The following is a 20,925-nucleotide window of genomic DNA, read 5'->3' on the forward strand; positions in this document are numbered from 1 at the left end:
TCTAAATAAAAATTTGCTGAAAACTACCTAAATAACCATCAAGCCCGCTCATGCAAAAAGTGCAATCTAATGCTGATATAACGCTAAAATAAGCCTTATATTGCAAAAACTGCCGTTATCGGGTTTCTAGCAGGCTTATAGGGTGATCCAGCTTTTAATTAAACCAATTTGATTGCTGATTTTGCATTCTTAATAATTTACTGAATACCGGCCGGGCGTAAGTGGTTAGCATCCATACTTCTCAAGCTGAAACTCTTGAGGTCAAATCACACCCACACAAGTCACGAATGACCTAAAATGTATTAACAATAATCGTTGGTTGACTGCATAATGAAACTACAATATGATATCAGACTTATTTTTAATAAGCTTTTAAATAAAAAGAATTTTAAAAACATTAGAAAAAAACGCATTTTTATATTTTTTTTTTTAATATTTGGCCAACACTTTTTACCGTGTGTTTTTTTTTCTGAAAATTTCATCTATTTTTCTACAACTGTATCTCAGACGTTATTTCGATTAGACGAGATGTTTTACTGCTATTGAAATATATATCTACTACGCCATTTTGACAAATGAGATTGATCTCCAGCACAAATTTGAATGATTGCCCATAGCGAGCTATTATGCATAGTTTCAAGGAAATCGGAAAGGGTAAATTTAGAAATTAGTTTTTTTTTCAATTTGGCCTGTATTTGCTTTTTTTTTATCCTATACACACGCTAATCAGATCATAAACAGTCCTAATCTGCTGGTTGGGATATGTTGGGATGCAGCCTCATCCTATGTAATGAATTTCAATCGAAAGTTTTAAAGCAGTCTAGTTTTACAAAGTTGTCCAACGGATAACTGCTTTTTAGCTCATAGGTACGTCATTCAATTGAAGAAAAAAAAACCAACGGAAAAACCCCCATCCTGCGAATGATGACTGTAATTGACTTACACTAAACGTTGGCATCTAGAAATTATAACCGGTGAGGGGAAGTTGCATTTGCCTGATTTTTTTTACCTCTTTCGACATTCACACAAAAACACGTTTTCATCGGTTTTAACTGGTAACGTGTCCTCGGTATTTTGATGCAATGAAATGCGTAATTGCACTATGTAGGTATGTCAGTATAGTTCATTAGAAATGCAACTTTATACAAATGTAAATCATTTTCCTGAATCGGATTTAAAAAATTTAGTTGGAATCGTGTGATCAGATTAAGAATTCTAAAATGTTTTATTGATTAACTCTAAGAAGAAGAAGAAGTTCCACCGCAGCTGTCAATGAAATAAGAGTTTAAAGAATTTCCAGCAAAAATACTTCAATATTATCAATGTGTACACTGTGTTTTTTTTCCAGTATTCAGCTGATTTTCATACTCGTCTTCCATTAATAGGAACACTGTTCCAGTAGTTGTGGTAGTTGCTAACTTTGGTTCCTACAAAAGTGAAACGCATTGGTTTCTTATTGATTCCACTATTATAAGAACACTACCGTAAATAAATATAGGTGCAAAGGAGTCAACATCTTAAGCAAAATTAATTGAATTCAACTTTATTTAAAGAGGGTTTATTTGTGATGAAAAATAAACTTATCTGGTTTTCCACCATTATTGGTGGAAAACCTATAGCTACTATAGGTACATCATTATTACTGGAACACCTACCCTACCTATCTGGGATTCTATTTATCCGTTTTCTAATGTTTTTATATCGTTTTAAAGATAACTTCCTCAGATTTCCATTAATATGATCACCACGCAAACTATTTTTACCTGTTGTGCCGTAAAATTCGGATCATTATTTTTTTAACAAAATTTTCCAGGATTCTATAAGAAATATTTTAAGCTTTCTGTGAAAAATATGAAAGCAGAAATCACTCCGTTTAACTTGCTAATACGTGTACCGATTCGATACAATTTGAAAAACCTAAACTAAAATTAAATATTGTACCCGCCACCATGTGACCTGACTAATTATTGATCTAAGCGGAACTAAGATCCTTTTCAACATGATAAAAACATCAGAAACCGTTAAATCGAATATATTATAAACAATGTAATTTTGGCTTGGTGCTCGAAGAGTTAATTACAAACTGCGCATAACAAAGCATTTCATATCTATATATTTGAGGGCCTCCCTTAGCTCAGTCAGTAAAGGCACAGCTATAGCGCAGACCATGCTTGAGGTGGCTGGGTTCGATTCCCGGTCTGGTCTAGGAATTTTTCGGGTTGGAAAATTTCTCGACTTCCCTGGGCAATAGAGTATGATTGTGCTTGCCACACAATTATACTAATGCAAAAATGGTACAGGCATCGAAAGCTTTCAATTTATAACTGTGGAAGTGCATCTAGAACACTAACTTGAGAGCACGCAATAAGCTAATAAGCGATAAGCAATAAGCTTGAAATGCGAAGAAGAAGAAGAAGAAGAAGAAGGTATATACTAGACCAATTGTTGTTCTGATATATATGATTTTGGCTAGTCAAGCAAGATTTTTGTTTCTCATTTAATATGTTTGTGGCAGACATTCTACAGGGCAGAATCGATTGTCTTTCTATTCTACAACAAATCGACGTTAACATTCAACCACGAGCACTCCGTAGCAACGCAATGCTGAAGATACCTTTTCGTCGTACAAACTATAGTTCATATGGTGCTATCAATGGGCTACCACAGACAAACAGACGTAACTCTTAGAAAAAGTTTTTCTTGAAAACATAGTATCTCAAAACATAGGACCTCAGTAACGACATCTCTCGGGCTTCTCGCGGAAAACAAGCTTGCTCGCTCAATCGTGAACAATATTGCATAAAAGTTCTATAGAATGTATAGAAACGTCAAAGTGATCCGATGCCAGCGCTGTGGCGAGTAGTTCGCGGAACTGATAATATTCAAATCAACCGTTAAATGCGTGGACGAAGATACACAATGAAGTGTTACGTCTGTTTGTCTGTGGGGCTACAAAGGGTTTTCAATCGTGTTGCTTCCTTATTTGATTTTCACTTGGCACGCGAGACGCTGCGTCAGAGATAGTGATATAGTTTAAAGAATTAGGAATTAAGTTGGACTTCACGGCCTGTGCAGCTTGTTACTTTTTGACTATATTGTATTTCCTAGTATTGCTTAATCCATCATTAGGGCTAAACCCAGTCTGTTGATGTAGAACCAAATAAACAAATAAACAAATATGCTTTTGTCAAAGATGACATAAAGCAAAAAGATACATGACTCTAACGATCGATAGGAGACAGAAATAGCACCACCGTGAATGAAAATCCAACTAACACACTGTTATACAATATTATGCATGTAAATTGTCAAACTGAACGTCAAATCATCAGTCCGTTTCGCAGACAGCTCGGTCACATGCTGCATGCCCCAAGCAAGCGTAAAAGCTCCACCATGAATAAAATCAGTCTCAAGATGACCCAATGCAATCCCAGTGTATCGCTCCAATAGACCACGACGACGATGAGCGTGGCTTAGAGGAAGCGCTCAATGAACGACAGGAACACTTCAGTATTAAATATCGTTGATTGAGAGCAGCATTAAGTGAGAAGGTTCAAAATTTCCCATCAAACGATCATAATCTTCGAACTAGCGGGAATGGGAAGATGCTCGTGCCATGTAACGGTGATGTTCCCACTTCCCACACAAGTTTCTGACGGAAGTTGGACGTCTGTTCTCTGTGCCTACAATATCATTCATTTGGATTAGGAGATTCGTTAAATTATTTTCGTTCTACTGGGTTAAGTAGGCAAAATTGTAGTATGTAGAATAGGGTGTCCCAAAATTGCACTATGTCTGGAAATCTGGGGGCTCACCCTCAAAATGATAGCTAAGGGTGTTACAAACAAACTTTTGTATGGCGGCAACTCTGGGAAATGTTGTTTAGAGGTTGCCCCGACGAGATTTTTGAAAAAAGTCCATTTTGCATAGCAATTACTCAATAAATATTGTTAGTTCTTTAAATTTCAGTGAAACCTTGCCCTTTTATATTTTTTGCAGACTCTCAAGGGTCAAAACTATAAGAGAAAAAAATTGCTACGGCATGTTCTGTTTCCAATTTGTTAGTTAAATTGTTTTCAAATTCACTAAAATGATGTTTTTTTTGGTACATCACTGCATTCAGTCATCAAAATCGGGTATCAAACATAGCGCTATTATCAATCAAATGCAGCAAAAAGATGGGAAATTTATGGAAAAAAAAACTTTGCCGAAGACACTTTAACCGCATTTTGAGCCGTTAAAAAGTTATTCGTGATTCACCAGCAAATCAAACTATCATTGAAATCGTCCAATACAAATCACCTACTTTGTTGCAAATCACTTGATAACATTTGTTTCGAAGTTTCTAGAATTCAATAGAAGGAAATATAAGCGGAGAGCAAGTAGAACCAAAAAAGAAAGTTTCAATCGGAAAAAGCATTCAAGTTGTGAACTTTTTCAAAAATCTCATCGGGGCAACCTCTAAATAACATTTCCCAGAGTTGCCACCATACAAAAGTTTGTTTGTAACACCCTTAGCTATCATTTGGAGGGTGAGCCCCCAGATTTCCAGACATTGTGCAATTTTGGGGCACCCTAATGTAGAAGAAAGCGAAGGCGATTTCGCTTACCAAAATCAAAGCCAAAATATTCATCAAAGAACAGCAGCATCTACTGTGATTGAACCCAGGCCCTTTGGAGTGCGAGGCAATCACGCTTACCACTACACCACCGGGTAAGCGTGATTGCCTCTCACTCCAAAGGGCCTGGGTTCAATCACAGTAGATCACGCCTTCCTTCGAAAGGAGGGAAGTAAAGCTGTTGGTCCCCGGTCCATGAGTTGATGGGTCGATATGGAAGGTCCAGGTTTGGGAGCTGCCTCCCTGGCGTCGGTACTCAGTACGGAAAACAAGATCGACGGAAAACAAATCAAGGTAAAAGTACGGTGTCGAGGAGTCCACAAGAGGTACGTATTGTGGAGACGATTAGCTGGACCGTGGAAGTTGATATCCCGGAGCACACTACTGCAGTCAATATGATTACTAATCATGTCAAACATAAATAGCCTCTGCAGGAAGATTCGGCGACTCGATAGTGTTTGCAGTCCGATAGCGCACATCAGTGTTCGTATGGTGGTAGGTTATCGGGATTGGTCCATGGAAGCTGTCGTAAGGCGAATCTGACAAAACGTTTCTGGATTCTTTCGATACGCGATGTGCAAAGCATGATATGGAGCCCAGATGTGTACTCCATATTCAAGAACGCTACGAGCCAAAGAGCAGTACAATGTTTTCAAAACGTGCTCATCATCGAATTGACCACTTTGTCAAGCAGTTTTGGCGTGACTTTCTACCAGCGATTTCACAAAACTGGACCAACTAATTTCAATTTTTTTATGAAACGCACAAATGTTGGCTAGTTTTCTCGTGGTTCTAGAAGGAAAAATCTCAAAATGATGAAGCTCGAGCGGTAGTAAATGTCATTTTAACTGCTCGAATGAAGTGGTTAATTGCGCAACGTTGCGACGCTGGAATCCAAGCAAGAAATTAACCTTTGAAATTGACATAGATATGTGCTCGTTGAATCTAAGTTTGCTATCCAAGATAAGTCCAAGATATTGAATAGAATCAACTTGTTCAAGCGGAAATTGATCGATCAAATAATCAAATCTGATCGGTGAGTGACTACTATAGTCGCTATATTCATAGTCTGGCGGATAGAATTTCGATCTATCAAAAAGCGGAACCAATTCAATATATTTTAGACAGTGTTGGGAAAATATCAAAAAATAAAATCTCACCAATGCCCAAGATCCCGCTTGATTTTCGTAGACAAAAATCAACAAGCAAACAACTGCGGTTGATTTTGCAAGCTGCTTCTCGGAATATCAAACTAACAAAACTCACCAGCTGCAAATCTCCACAAACTGTGGTGAGATTGAGCTTCATGATTTTTGCTTTACACCCGAACGCAACCAAAACTTCCATAACGGCTGGCAACAGTCACTTCGTGTCTGCCATCGTTAAACAGTAAAAAGAGATAGCAAACTATACTTTCTCTTTCTAAGAAAGCGATGTGCAACGGAATCATTTTTGTGTCGAGTCAACTCTCAGCTTGATTTTTGCTTGTTGTGAATAGTCTCGCAATATCAAAGGAGCTTTTAAAATCAATATCAAGCATGGTATTTTGCTGCAATATCACGCGTGATATTGAGAGCGTATGAGAGCAAAAAAATATCATTTTGTTGATGATATTGCCAACACTGATTTTAGACCAACAATTGAAAAGGTACTATCAAATTTTATAAACAAAACGTTGATTATTCTTTCCTCGCCAATCGAACGCAAATCGCCAGTATCATCGGATAAGCGAAACTTTCCCCAACCCAAAGATGGTGTTAGTTTGCGTAGGCGAGCCTTGAGTCACGAGAAAAGGGTTTCCGAAGTTTTGTTCGCAATAGCTGATGTGCTCTTTTCTGTTGTTGGCCGTGATTTGTTCGATTGGTTCCGCTATTTGACAGTTCAATTAGTTCCCGAGATTCTATCCGCCAGACTATGAATATAGCGACTATAGTGACTACTGGTGAAGGTAATGACTCTGCATCTGCCAGTGTTTGCTTGCATTCCGTTCATCTGACACCGCGATGTTAACCACTCGATGTCAGTTTGTAGAGCATAAAATAGGAACGATTTGATCACACGGTAGACTTTCAAATCGTCAGCATAGAACAACTTACAGGAACTTAAGTGGTCACACACGTCTTTAATAAATGAAACGAAAATAAGAGGTCCTCAGTGGCTTTGCGATAGTGAGGTCATGAGAGACTTTATCGAATGCCTTACAGAAGTCAATGTAAACGGCGTCTACTTCCTGACGCTTTTCTATGCTACCAATAAGAGTGTTGGTATAGGACATCAAGTTGGAGATCATCGAGCGCTTTTTCAAGAATCCATGCTGGAACTCCGAGATTATAGATTGCACAGCTGGATACAACTTGTCATGTGGCCAAACAATTAAGGATCGAGATAGGTCGGTTGTTTTCCACGCTGTGAACGTTACCTGACTTGAAGATCGGTGTAATTGATGCAAACTTCCAGGAATCCGGAAAACGCCATCCTGGAGTGAACGATTGAAGATAGGCATAACGGGTGTGACCAACGATGCTGCACAATTCATGATGAAAGACGTTGGAATATGATCGATCCGGACCTGGGCCTTTCGATGCATCCTGAATCGATGCATGGCTGAAGTTAAGTAACTGGTCGATGTACTGCTGCTGCGAAGGAGTTTGATCGAGTTTGAAAGCGAAGAGGTTTGCAGAAGTGTCATTGGTGGAAGAGCTTCGATTACAGTAGGTGCCATCTGCCGGAATACCAGCTGATCATTTGCGAGCGTTTACGAAAGACCAGAACGACGATGAGTTTTCTTTGAAGCCACTCTGGAAGTTATCGATAAACTCACGAAAGCGAACTTCATGCAAACTGTCGTACTCGGCTTCTGCAAGCTACGCATCATACTTGTTTTCAGCAGTCCTGGAACGAAAGTAACGTTTACGGGCCTTACGCAGACGGTTACGCAGATTACGCAATTTCGGATTCCACCACGGTTGTTGGAAATGCATAGAAGGTCTACGAGCCTTTACCGGAACAGATAATGGATTATTTGATAAACATTGTCATAGAATACGGACACGGTGGTATCAATGGTAGGTAAGTTAAGTAATTGCATCCAATCCAACGCTGAGATCCTTGCATTAATAGCATCGACATAACACCGTGCGAAATTGTACTCAGCTGCTGGATACGATGACGGATGGTCCCTCGAACGGATATCAACTTTCAAAACTAACGGCTTATGATGGTGATCAACTTTCAAAATGGTAGGTGGTGGTTCAAACAGCTCAATAGGATCTGAATTACTGATGAGAACCAGGTCGAGAAGTTTACCATTCGCGTTAACCAGATCGTTGATTTGCTTAAGTCCTGCAGACAGTAAGGACTCGAGTACAGCAAGTTCCTGTTCAGATGAAGCATTGAGATGTAAGAATCCTTAGAGATCCTCATCGTCAGGTTGTAATCACCCATAACTATAGTCGTATCATTAGGACTAGCCATTTCAAGAAGCTGTTGTACGGAGACGGCGTGCTTGGTTAGGTGTCGAGTTGAAGAAAAGCGATTGGTGTGGTAGTATACCCAAAGAAGAATACTAAGATGAAACTGTCGGAAGAAAAACTTTCTATTTTAGTGTCCTTTTTCACGGTCCCTTTCATCCAATGAATACCCCCCGTATGCAAGGTAATTTTGTGGTTTTGCTGCCCCCTTCGGTAGAGATGAAATTTTGCGCACTTTTTTATCAAAACAATCACACCAAAATCAGAGATGTCGCATTTTTAATTACTCGATTAACAACTAATCAATTATTTTTTGTTCACTGTGCTGTCATTGTTCCACCAATTAGTGTGCAGCACATGTTTGAAACGATCGGTGATGATTCTCTGGAGAAGTTAATGTTTATATAATATATATTTTACTTTTCGGTTCGTTAATCGACTAATCGATTATTCGAATGAAAATCGGCCTTGATGAATGTGAAACGTCATTTCAAATTTAAGGACCGTACATAAATAATGATACAATTTGAAAAGGATCGGGGATAATCACAAATTACGTCCCCATGGTAACTGTAATAAACACGAGTGTTCACCGGTTGGTATAACTTGCACAGCAATTTGTTGTTTGATTCAGATGCACGGCTTTACAATTCAGCACGGATTTCATCACATATTAGCTTATTGCGTGCTCTCAAACTTAGTGTTCAAGATGCACTTCCACAGTTATTAATTGAGAGCTTTCGATGCCTGTACCATTTTTGCATTAGTATAACTGCATGGCAAGTACAATCATACTCTATGCCCAGAGAAGTCGAGAAACTTTCCAACCCGAAAAATCCCTAGACCGAACCGGGAATCGAACCCAGCCACCTCAAGCATGGCTTGCTTTGTAGCTGCACATGTACCGACTAAGCTAAGGGAGGTCTAAGATCAATGTATCGACTTCAAATGAGCAAAATTTCATATACAAGGTGCGTGACGAATTTTTGCAGTAAATTTCAAATAGTAATTTCTCATGCTTGTGCATCATGATTTAGATATATTTGGCAGCACTGGATAGCTTATACTGTTAGGTGTAAGATTTAAACAAACAATGTTGAGTAAACGTAAAGATGTCGAAACAAGAGAGCAATCTGTCAGCCGTTGTCGCTTTGTTGCGCGCCAGAGTATGCATGAAAGAAATAATTCGGTCGGCACAGAAATGGCTTACGGAAAATATTTCGTAAATTTGGGAGGAAGAAATTTGGCCGTCCAACTAGATACCAATAGAACCCCTCACACCACACTTAAGTCGCTAAAAGCTTAAATCAAGGCAGTGATGACATCTATGGATCGAAACATTTTAAAACGTGCATACTGCAGTTTCCGGAAGCGTCTAACTACAGTCGTCGAAAGGGAAGGCAATTTTTTTGAATAAATTTACTTACAACTTCCATATGTTGCGAAAGAAAATAAATCGCACAAAATTCATTGCTAGAATAACTAACTGGTGTATTTTTTCTCAAATATGCCATTTACTGCAAAAATTCGTCACGCACCCTGTAATTGTTTCATTGTATATTAAGAAATCGAAATTTTAAAAAGCGCTTCACTAAAATTGCTCATATATGCAGATTCTGTCAATCAGATCCAAAGCCATCGGAGTTTTTTGACATCGGTGCACCTTTCTACATTCATCTCAATGAAACATCAATAGTATCAGGGGCCATATTATGGCTGTGTTCCATTTGGTGATTTTTCACTTAAATTTGACAGATGATTTTTTTTTTTCAAACAAACCTGCTATTCTACCAGACTTATTTCCGACAGATAAGGAATCGGCCGATCGACAACAGAGGATTTTTCAAACCTTTCAGTTTATTTTCGAAGTGTCAACGTTAATTAGAAATTCACCAAATGGAACACTGCCTATGTAGCATGTACGCAAGTCGAAACAGCTTGTTCGTACCTACTAAACAGCAAACACATATCTGTTGAAACCTTTTTTTTAACTTTATCAATACAACGTCAAATCAGATAATGCTTGGTGCTAAAATTGATGCAAAAAATTGCTCATTTTTGGAAGTATTGTTTTAACTAAACAATTTTCAACAAGATAGATTCAATAGATTCATTGCCCGAAAAATGTTGTTTTCTTTTCGTGACGCCATATTTTCGACGTGATTGAAGTGTATTGTCTTTGATGCGATAGTAATTTTTATTTTCGAAAAACGCTTCCTATCGGCTTCCATAATCGGGCCCCAAGATTGGTTTGACCAAAATGAAAGTAGTGGTATGACATTTTTCAATTATACTGCAGGACGTCATGGTCTCCAGGAATTCCCCAGCATTATTTTCTCAAATTAACCGTTCACTGTTGGATACGGGGAACTGATAACACAGACTACCTTCGTTTGCAGAAAACAAATTTAAGTTATCAATACTAGAAATAGACAATATCGTTCTTTATAAATAATTTTCCATATCTACATTGAATGAAACTGCTTTTGGAATCTTTTGTCATGATTTTCGCACTGCTATCAGGCAATAAAGGAAAAGTGTGATAGAAAGTCTTATGGGCTACCCACATTAGATCCGGATCTGACGCGTCTAACTGTCAAATTTACGTCATCTAATCTAATGTGGGTGGCCCTTTATGATCCTCCATTCGCTGACGTTACTGAATTCTCAGCAATGCATGTGCAAGTTGCATTATCACTCCCGAGGATGTTTGGTGTAGGTATAGATTGCTGTCGTGAGCGTTTGTAGCGTAAATTTGTGCTCGCGCTGCCTGTTGCCATACCACATACCACATCACTCAGAGAAATATAGGAAAAACAACTATGAGGATGAGATCTGCTAAAGCTCCAACCGCGCAGTCATTGCGATGGTGATGATGGTGTGGTGGTGGTGTGACAAAGTGTTTTTGATTTATTTAATAATTACGTTGATAACGTGTAAATTTTTCGTGATAACCGTCTACACAAACAAATTGCGCTCTCTTGGGCTGTCGCTCTTTTTCTCGCATGGCTTGTTATATGGCTCGCATACTGATGCGATGCATAGAGTACCGTCAGGGGATGATGGTGGGTTGGTGCCTGATATGATATGACTAGCTTGTTGATTCGTTTTCGAGGATTCACTATGGTTAAGTCGTCGGTTGGGTGTTTGTTTGTTTAATTATTGCCAACGAGGATAGGATGCTCCAGAGTGAATGGAAAGTGGATTTCATTTAAGAACTTTTGACCCATTTAGTGAGCCACGAACAGTTGAACCACGTGTAGTCTGGTATAATGGGGACGTAGTTTAAGCGTTCGCCCCCGTCAGATTGTAGTACGAAGAATAATAGGCCACACAACTAAGTTTGAACTTGCATCCCTGTTATCGCATGTTGTTCAGATCGTGAAACCTGTTTGTTAGAGTGATACCACCGTCAGTCTAGTGTGCTGGCAGTTTGTTTACGTTTGAAACGCAAAATTAAGTCGATTCTGTTTTGCTGGTGGAGCGCCAGAGCGACAGGCTTGACAACAATGTCCACGTGAGTTCACTAGATCTACGGCAGCGGTATTGTCAATGCTCGAATCGGTGGTTTGGAATAAATTTAGCATAAACCGGTCGTTGAAATGTGCGAAGCGTATGGGAATGAGGAAATCATGGACAAAGATTTTTTGCGAAAAAAGTTGAAATGTTTCAATGCCAGCGTGAACAACACCCATAACGATTTAAGTAACTTCTATCGAACAGGGTGGTTTTAAATACACACATTTACGTTTTATTCATTTTTGATTACAGGTTCAATGCGCTGGCCCGAAGAGTTAGACCTAGACTTAAGTAACGAACTTTCAAATAATGGATATATCAGGTATGTATACTTTACATTAATTATTGGTTATTTAGACTAATGTTTGACATATGGTTTACAGTGACTCATTGCTGAACTTCCCAGTCTTCAAACAAGAAATACCTTCTCCACCCCAGAAACTTGGCCATGAAGTGATAAAAAGTACTAAAAGTATTCAAGGCTCAAGTTCACAACCACAGCAACAACAGCAACCACAACACCACCAACAACATTCACAACAACATCCGTCTCATCATCAGCATCACCAGCATCAGTTGCAAAATTCAGACCAGCTACAATCACAGCAACAACAGCAACAAGAACAACATCACAGCCAAGGAGATCCGCAGCAAAGCTTGAGCAGCAACAACAATGGGGTGCAACAGCCAGTGGTTGGTAATGAACAGGAACTGGTGCCAGGAATGGCCGGTAATGGGACGGGTAATATTGGCAATATGAGTGGATTGCAGAACTTTATGCACAACAGCCGATATGATAGTACAGGTGAGTGAAGTTGCTTAGTTTTGATGTTTTGATGAAGTGATATGGACACTAGTGGGTCAAGTTTGTATGGCGGTTAACGACCCGCTGCTCTTTCGATTTGTATTGAGGTCCCCTAGAACTGTGCCAACTGTGAACGAAATTGGTTACGATCCGGATCGCCGGAAGAATTTTAAATTTGGGTGGGAGAATGTATTGTTGTTTGGGACCTCAATACAGATCGAAGGGGCAGTGTAGGGGATTGTAAAAAAGTTGACCAACTCTAATTGACACTCATGATGGTGAAGCAACATTTGAAAAAAAGATTTGATCGCCTATTGACCTTTCTGACGTTTCTAACTCGCACACTTGCGTAATCCCATTTTCAAGTGCGAAGTTTGTTATCCTCACTTTCACTTCAGCCAAAAATGCTATCCTCACTTTTGGACCATCACTACTCGTGCGCATAGAATGGACTATAACAAGTTCTTTTTGACCACTACAAGCACAGATTTTAAATTCTTAAAACTATGATGTTCTGCTCATGATTTGTTTTTTGAATTTTGAAAATGAAGCTCGAAGGTGCTATTTGTTAGAAGTTTTTTTTTGTACTCATTCGGTAGCTCTACTTATGAACTTCTAAACGTCCAAATTGCATGGATGGACCTCGTTAATGGAACAAGGAAAACAATTTTAGGCATGTGAATATATTCATCAATGATCAACAACTGTTTTGAAAATGGTTGATAAAATTGATATCTAATTTTGCTAAACTTAGTTAAAAATAGACTAAGAATAAATAAAAATACAGGTATATATCGATATAACGTAACTGTCATTTTTGACTTCCATCTTCAATATGACCGAGGGGACGACTCTATCTAAGATGTAGGAAATTTTTGCTTTGCTGTTGTGAGATGCACTCGCGCTTAATAGATAGAAACACGATTGATTATGATTTTGAAGATTTCCTGCAAAAAGGTGGAGAGCGATGCGAGTAACCCATCTACTCGCAAGAGATGAAAAAAGATTTTTCGTAGATTGATTCGCTACCCGAGCAAAGGATTATACCAAAATGATAACACGTTCTGATACCCGATTATCAAGATTTGATAACTGAACGTGTTATCATTGTGGTTGAATAAACAGCCAACATAACAAAAAATATAACAAAAAAGTACTCCTTGGATATCACAAAAAATACTGATTTAGTTATCATTGAAAACATCTTGATAACAAATTCTGTGATCCATGCAATTTTATTCAACAAATTTAAAAATAATTTATCAATTTGGTGTTAAAACCTTACACTGATAACTGATATATGATTGTCAGTGTTTTTTATTCCTATTTACCATGCGGATAATATTAGAAGTTTTGAACTTACCTTGCACCATTTCGTATTCTTTCATGATAATAACTGATACAAAATTAGTCGAGGTTGATAACTAGATTAGTAATGTGATACCAACTGAAAACAATATGATGTCTGGAATAACAAGACTTGTTCTCAAGATGATATCAGGTTGTTATTTTACTTTGCTCGGGTAGTGTGAGATTTTTCGACCATTTAAAATCAAGATTTAGATGTGTCGCACCCCTCGAAAATGATAATGTGCGGGAAATCGACGATGGAAGTCAAAAGTGACAGTGACGTTATATCAAGGTATACCTGTACACCAATTTATTCCGATGCGATCGCAATGAATTGACCAGTCAGTACTCACGCGCTAATCGCGGTTAAAACCAAGATGATTTGTGAACATGTTTCTTTGCCCAATTGCGACCATCTCGAACAAGTGGTAAGTGTAAGGTCTGGGCATCATGTGCTTTACATTATCAGCATTTATCTTCCACCGAATTCATGCATCAACGTATATTCAGCTCAATCAAGTGCAGTTCAGCATATCTCAAACCGTCCTTCAAAAGCTGATGTCGTTCTATCCGTGGCGTCATTGTACCCCCTACTCCACTGTTACCCGTTGACAATCATCACTTGCCATTCGTTTTACTACTCGACGAGAGCAGCGACGATCTGGCTGCAATGGACGACCGAGACGAGAGTTTAAACGACTTCCAAGCATGCGACTACGATCTCCTGAATAATGTACTTGCTGGTATCGACTGGGATCTTCAACTGCAGACCGAAGCAGTGGACGAAATAGTTGCAGCTTTGTATGACAAGCTGTACGAAGTTTTCATCGTACATGTGCTCGGTAAAGGCAACCGATTACCTTAGCCTTCAGTAAACCATGGTGGACTTCTGAGCTGATACATTTCCGTAACAATGTAAGGAAACCAAGCAACCGGTTCTTCCTGACAAGGATTGAACGACAGAGCTAGCATTTGCGAAGTAGAAACGATTTATAACGAATTTCTCTTCTCCATGTATAAAAACTATCTATCAAGGATTAAGTCGAGCGTTTCTGGGATTTTGTTGGGAAACAAAAATCATCCGCCCGTATTCCAAGCAACGTTCATTACAATGGAACTCATGCTTGTATTAACGTTGAAACAGCTGTTCCATTTGCTAAGTTTTTCGAGAATATGTACACCAGTGTGTCACCTGTACTTCGACATTACAGCTTTGCTCATATTTCTTCACATAACATCACTCTTCCTGTTATCCAGGTTTCTTCAGAAGAAATACTGAAATCTCTAGAAGGTATTGACACAAACAAGGTGCCCGGGATGGAGGCATTCCCCAATTGGGTTCTTTAAGGGTATTGAGGTAAATGTATGTTCGTAATCTTCATTAGAAATGGAACCCAAACCCAAAATTTCATCAATTTTGGTACACTGGAACTATTTTAAATAAGTACGATTACATTTGCAAAAATCACCTTATTAGCGCCCCTCGGTGTCACTTTGTATGGGAGCGAACTGTCAGTTTGTAAGTTTAGTGTCAAACAGTGAAGTTATTATTTTGCTTTAAATCTTGATTTAAAAATCGAGATGAAAGTGAGTGGATTCGAAAAAAATATCGCTGTGCTCAGAAAACGAAGTTCTTTCAGATGATATATAAAAACCGATATATTTTTCAAAATTAAAGAACTCAATTGCTTCTGAAAAATTGTTCTTCCACACTAGCATCCCCAATTGCTCGTTTATTCAGTAGCTCGCTGCAGAGGACAAGACTTTCCCGACTGCATAGAAAACGGCATCGATAGTACCAATCCATAAATCCGGCAGCTGAGATCGCGTTCATAACTAAACTTTGCTGTCTAAGCAAGGTTTTAGAAAAGTTGGTGCACAAGGTTCTGTATAATGCTGCATCCTCAATCATCTGGGAAAACCAGCTTCATGAAACATCGGTCTACAGGAATAAATTTAATATGTTATGTCACAGCACTGTCTCGTGAAATAGACGCGGTTTATGTTGATTTTGCAAAAGCTTTCGACACTTTTTCTTCCCGATTGGATAACAGAGTGGCTTTTTTCGTACTTGCCGAATCGGAATGCTTATCTGGTTGTTAAGTTTGCACGACTTTACCGACGTCTATGCTCTAAAAACACTCTACTGCTCGTTGGTGCGTAGTGTCCTGGACTACGCTGCACCAGTTTGGTATTCGTGAACAAAAAATCACGATAACCTGAACTGCTAGTTCATTTGAATGCATTACTTAGTTTCCGTAAAAGTGATCGAGTAAAACACATTTTCATGAAATAAATTCCAAATCTATGTACTTAGTTGACGCCTGTTCTGCGCGATCAAAGATTTCGTAACGCTACAGAAATCACAAAATAAAATCATGATTTCGTGATCCATGAACTCATAAATGTGATTTTCGTGCCAGAAATCAAGAAACTTTGATCACATGCAAAGTTTCAGCTGTCATTTTCAGTTGTTGTTGAATTTATCCTTACAGAGTGCTCGTATCCGTCAAGAATAGTGTGTTGTTCATTAGTGAACGCAGCTGAGCCGTATCATCAGAATGGTGGTCCGGCACAATGCCAGCGGCTGGGAAGTGTCATCAAACTGGCCGTAAACCTCAAAGAAAAGGATCCCCGAACGCATCTGGTGTTCTTGCTCCCGCCGCTCCAATAGAAATCGAAGGTGGTGTTGATTTGTTGAGCTGAAAGTGTGTCCATTTCATCTGCTGGACAGATGCCTGCTGCCAGTTTGCGGTGTGGGCGAAACTTGCATCAAGTATTCCGTTGTTTTCCTTCCACTTCCTCACTCTATTTATAATATTGAAAATTATTTTAATGTTGACATTGTACAGTCCATGAGCCATGTTTTCGAACAACTCATGGACATAAATCACGTTTACCAGAACTAGATCATGATTTACAGAACAGAGTTCACGATTCTACACACTTAATCTAGCTCGGTAAAATCTCCAACAGCCGATTACCTCGGGATTTACTTTTGCTGATATCTCTGCAAAATATCTGTTTGTTAGCTGATATCTCAGCAAAATGTTATTTGAGTCTCAGCAATTGTTTTACTGAATCTCGGCAACATAAATTGCAGAACTACTCGGCTGTTGGAATCTCGGCGAAAAATTTTAAGTGTGTATGACTTTGATTGCTTTTGTTGATGCCCGGTACACCATATCGCAGGCGTTACGTTTAATTTGTGGAAAAATGTTCACGATTGCATGATTTTCATTCAGAATGTACTTTTGTAAACGAAAAATTGATTTATGTGTGTGTGTATTCCTTCTAACCCCCACTGGCCGGCAGTTTTATTATGGAAGAACTCTCTCTTCAATGCCGCATGTATGGTCATTGTAGACAGCTTTAGTCCGGGAGTTAGATGGTGATAGCTCTATTGCAGATCCAGTAACTCATTTCAGAATGTCTGGAGAGTCACGCCCATTCCGAGGTTACTTTCACTTACAATAAGCCCCGCATGTATGTATTACCTCTATCAATTGGATATTAGTATTACATACACAAAATATACGAAAATATACTTTTCAAACCTAGCGCGTTTAGCAATTTCCTTCCGCCTTTCCCAGATTTTTCTTGTTTTCCGAGGGAGATAAATCCGCACTAATTTCCGTACATGGTTCGATGTTTACTCTTTCTCGCTGGTTGGTGTGGTCAATCTCATGTCCACCATCTGTTACTGTATTGCCGTTATCATCTGGCTTAAGGCTCGCGTCTTAAATCGCTGGTCCACCGAGCACTCGGAATGAGTCATTGAATCAATGTAGAGTTTAGTATGAGATGGTGTTATATGCAAAGTACGAAAAGAGAATGAATGGAATTCGAAAGGGATTTTCAAGAAATGATAGTTTCATCAGATTCCTCAACTAACCACACTGAAGCAAAGTAAGTAAACACAAGCTATATTGCGACTAAATGGTAACTTGGGTACTCATATGGCCGTCAGAATGGTTCATCGGTTGCGAAGTGAAGTATTCCTGAAAGTGATGCGTTATATTTCTCAATGTTTTGATTGTATCCTTACGTTACCTCAATAACAGACAAACAGACATAACACATTGAATATTACTCACTGTAAAACACTGTGAGCACTACGCTGAACAGATGGCGGTAGTGTGTAAACGTCAAAACCAAGGGAATAGTATGCGCGCCACAGGTGGCAGTACTACCAACTACGATACTTTAAATTGTCCGTTAAATGCTTGTTCTTTGAACAACTTGTGAGAGTTATGTTTGTTTGTCTGTGCCTCAATGTTATATCACAGACAAACAGACACAACACATTGAACATTTATCATTGTAAACACTACCGCCATCTGTTGTTTACACTCAACAGATGACTGTAGCGTGTAAACGCAAGGGAATTGATTATGCACGCCACAAGTGGCTGTAGTAACAACTAAGAAACATTTAAATTGACCGTTAAAAGCAATTTCGATGAACATCTTAAGCATGTTATGTCTGCTTGTCTGTGATCATGCCTTCACTATAGCAACTCCGGGTAATCCGCGAAAATGCTTGCATTTTTCTCAGGCACTTTTGATCTAACTGCAATTACTCACTCATACTCGAAATATACCCCGACCAAATTGGCACAACGACGCCCTATACGCTTTCTGACCAAAGCGCAGGGTTGTAAACGAAAAATTGATTTGTTCCGAAATTCGTGACTTGAGGTTCATGAATTTCGGATCACTGCTAGCTGTTCCACATCACAGGATAAACTACGGCTCAGTCGGTCGACGCAGATACATAAAAAGCAAGATCATGCTGGAGGTGGTTGGGTTCAATTCCCGGTCCCATCTAGGAATTTTTCGGGTTGGAAATTTTTTTGACTTCCCTGGACATAGAGTATGATTGAACTTGTCACACAATTATAATAATGCAAACATGACAACGGACATCGAAAGCTCTAAATTAATAACTGTGGAAGTGCATCTAGACCACTAAGTTGAGAGCACACAATAAACTAATATGCAATAACCAAATAAGCTTGAAATGGAAAGAATAAGAATAATAATATACTAATTGGAAGAAGAAGCAGGAGAAAACTAGGAAATATTTATGTTTTACGAAATAATAATCTTTTTCGATACTAATATCTGTCTACCAATATTTTTCAGTTTTAGCTTCTAAAATCAATACAATAATCCATCCATTTGTGTGGTGGGTGGTACCGTCTGCTCACCGCTGTTTCTCGGCCGTCTTTCAACCAATTACGCTGATTTGTCGTATGTGATTAGTGTCAGCCATACACTAGTTATCTACAGAATATCAGCTCAAATGGTTGAAGTTCAGCCGAAAAATAGCGTCATTTGTGAACAGACCCTTACGGTCGCGTAAAGGGTGGAACGGGCAAAAATTAGTCAACTCAAATGCTGTCGACCGGTTTCGGGTGTGATGCTGGCCATCTACGGGACAATGTCCGAATGATTACAATAGACCCACATTGTTACGTAGAAGCCCAAAAAGAAGAGATGTTACTGAATTATCAGCTTTGTCAAGTTGAACAGGCATGATGTTACGGGAGGATCATCTTCATTCATCAACGGCTCCTGTGAGTTGGTGATGTGCATTGATTCCCATGCGTTGAGGTGTGAAGGCTTTCCGAACAACTAACACTAGACACTAAAACGCTGTCTAGACTGGAGAGTTATACCATGTTATAACGGTTGTCAAATAATTGCAACACAGAATCCACCATCAAGATAGCGCTATAACATGTTATAACTCTATAGTCTGAACGTACTCCGTAGATCCGAGTGGCAATTTTCAACAAAATTTATCGACATCAGCGCCAAATTCGGCGAAAGTGGAACATGCTAGTGCTAGTGCCTCGTAACGGAGATGTTCCCACTATTCTGTACACAAGTTTCTGGTGGAAGTTGGATCTCTGTTATCTGTGGTGCAACGCATATAATCGATCAAAACTTTATCGTAGTGAATAATGGGTTGTTTATGAATATATCAATCGGCCCATTTCAGCTTTGAAAAATTACAGCAAATCTGTGAAAAATCACCGAACTGTTTACCGATACGTTCAGCTGTTGAGATTTCGGTAAAATTTCACAGATTTCGGTGATAAAGATAATTTTGTCACAAACTTTCCAAATTTGCACTTGGTCACGTTCTAAAACATGTAACCATTGAACACTTTCGTTTTTTGCTGAGTACTAACAGCCGGGATTTTTTTTTACATTTCTTCCGGGAAAACCAGGAATTTCAAAATGACAATTCACTGGCCACCCTGCAAATATCTCTTGTCATTTTTGGTTTTGGAATTTTCCATTCAGTTTCCAAGATGGTGATCAAACAAGAGGCCCAGAAATTTGAAATTCAGCATGGCATTATTTTTTTTGTAAATATCGGCTTTGGCACCCATTGACTGTTTTCGGCAACCAAAATGTATACGGTAATTTCACTGCATTTTCTCACCAAACCACTTCGCTGAATGTATTCAAACGATTCCTTAGTCTTTCAGCTTCAATCTGATTAGGTTTTTGCGACTGTCCAATCACATTTTGCACACACTACAAAATGCTGCTGATTTCGATTTTCCGATAATAGGACAGCAGGTTAACAGGCAGTTCAAAGGGAAAGGTTGCCAAAGAAAAATAGGTTGCCGTCAGCTGTCACATTCACCTGAGAAGTTTGGAGCGTTGTTTTGATCAATTTTATCGATTGAAATGGATAGAGAAGCAGACTGCAGATGATGTAAACAAATTAACAGTGCATATGTGTGTGTCACGTCGAGAAAAAGCTCATAGGTCGTGAACACGGCTTAGATTGACGAGAATACGTAAATTCTCCTACGTTATTAATGAGATTTTTAGCATTAGGCTAGTTCATCTCAAAGCACGGCATTCGTGACCTTCAAATCTTTTTTAGTGAAGGCTGATTTTGAACAGCTTCCGGATCATGAATTTTATGCTAAAACTGGAAGAGAAATGGTTCAGAACAACTTATGCAACAACAAAATGTAGTCGAAATTAAAATATGTATACAATCAACTCTCCACAACTAACTCGAGATCGAGTTATAGAACCATAGTAAAAATTAATTTCATGGCTACTGTTATAGCGATTTTGTATGGGATTGTTATTCTATAACTCGATGGTCCCTTCAATACCAAGTTATA

At 38.8% G+C, this 20,925-nt stretch overlaps 1 protein-coding gene across 3 annotated transcripts in view; it reads left to right on the plus strand.

Annotated features, from left to right (window-relative positions):
• The window catches only part of gem (gemini), a 47,792-nt gene that overhangs the window by 15,662 nt on the left and 11,205 nt on the right, over positions 1–20,925 (plus strand). For 2 of the 3 annotated variants that reach the window (XM_065229067.1, XM_065229068.1), the window contains exons 3-4: positions 11,861–11,930; positions 11,992–12,413. In XM_065229067.1, the coding sequence (XP_065085139.1) occupies positions 11,861–11,930; positions 11,992–12,413 (492 nt within the window). Of the gene's footprint in view, positions 1–11,192; positions 11,795–11,860; positions 11,931–11,991; positions 12,414–20,925 lie in introns of those variants that run through there. The other variant, XM_065229069.1, reaches the window with a different exon arrangement.

Source organism: Ochlerotatus camptorhynchus, unplaced genomic scaffold (genome assembly GCF_037179485.1).
Source record: "Ochlerotatus camptorhynchus isolate MF236.1 unplaced genomic scaffold, CSIRO-AGI_Acam_v1.1 ptg000307l, whole genome shotgun sequence".
In the NCBI taxonomy this organism is placed as follows: Eukaryota; Metazoa; Arthropoda; class Insecta; order Diptera; family Culicidae; genus Ochlerotatus; species Ochlerotatus camptorhynchus.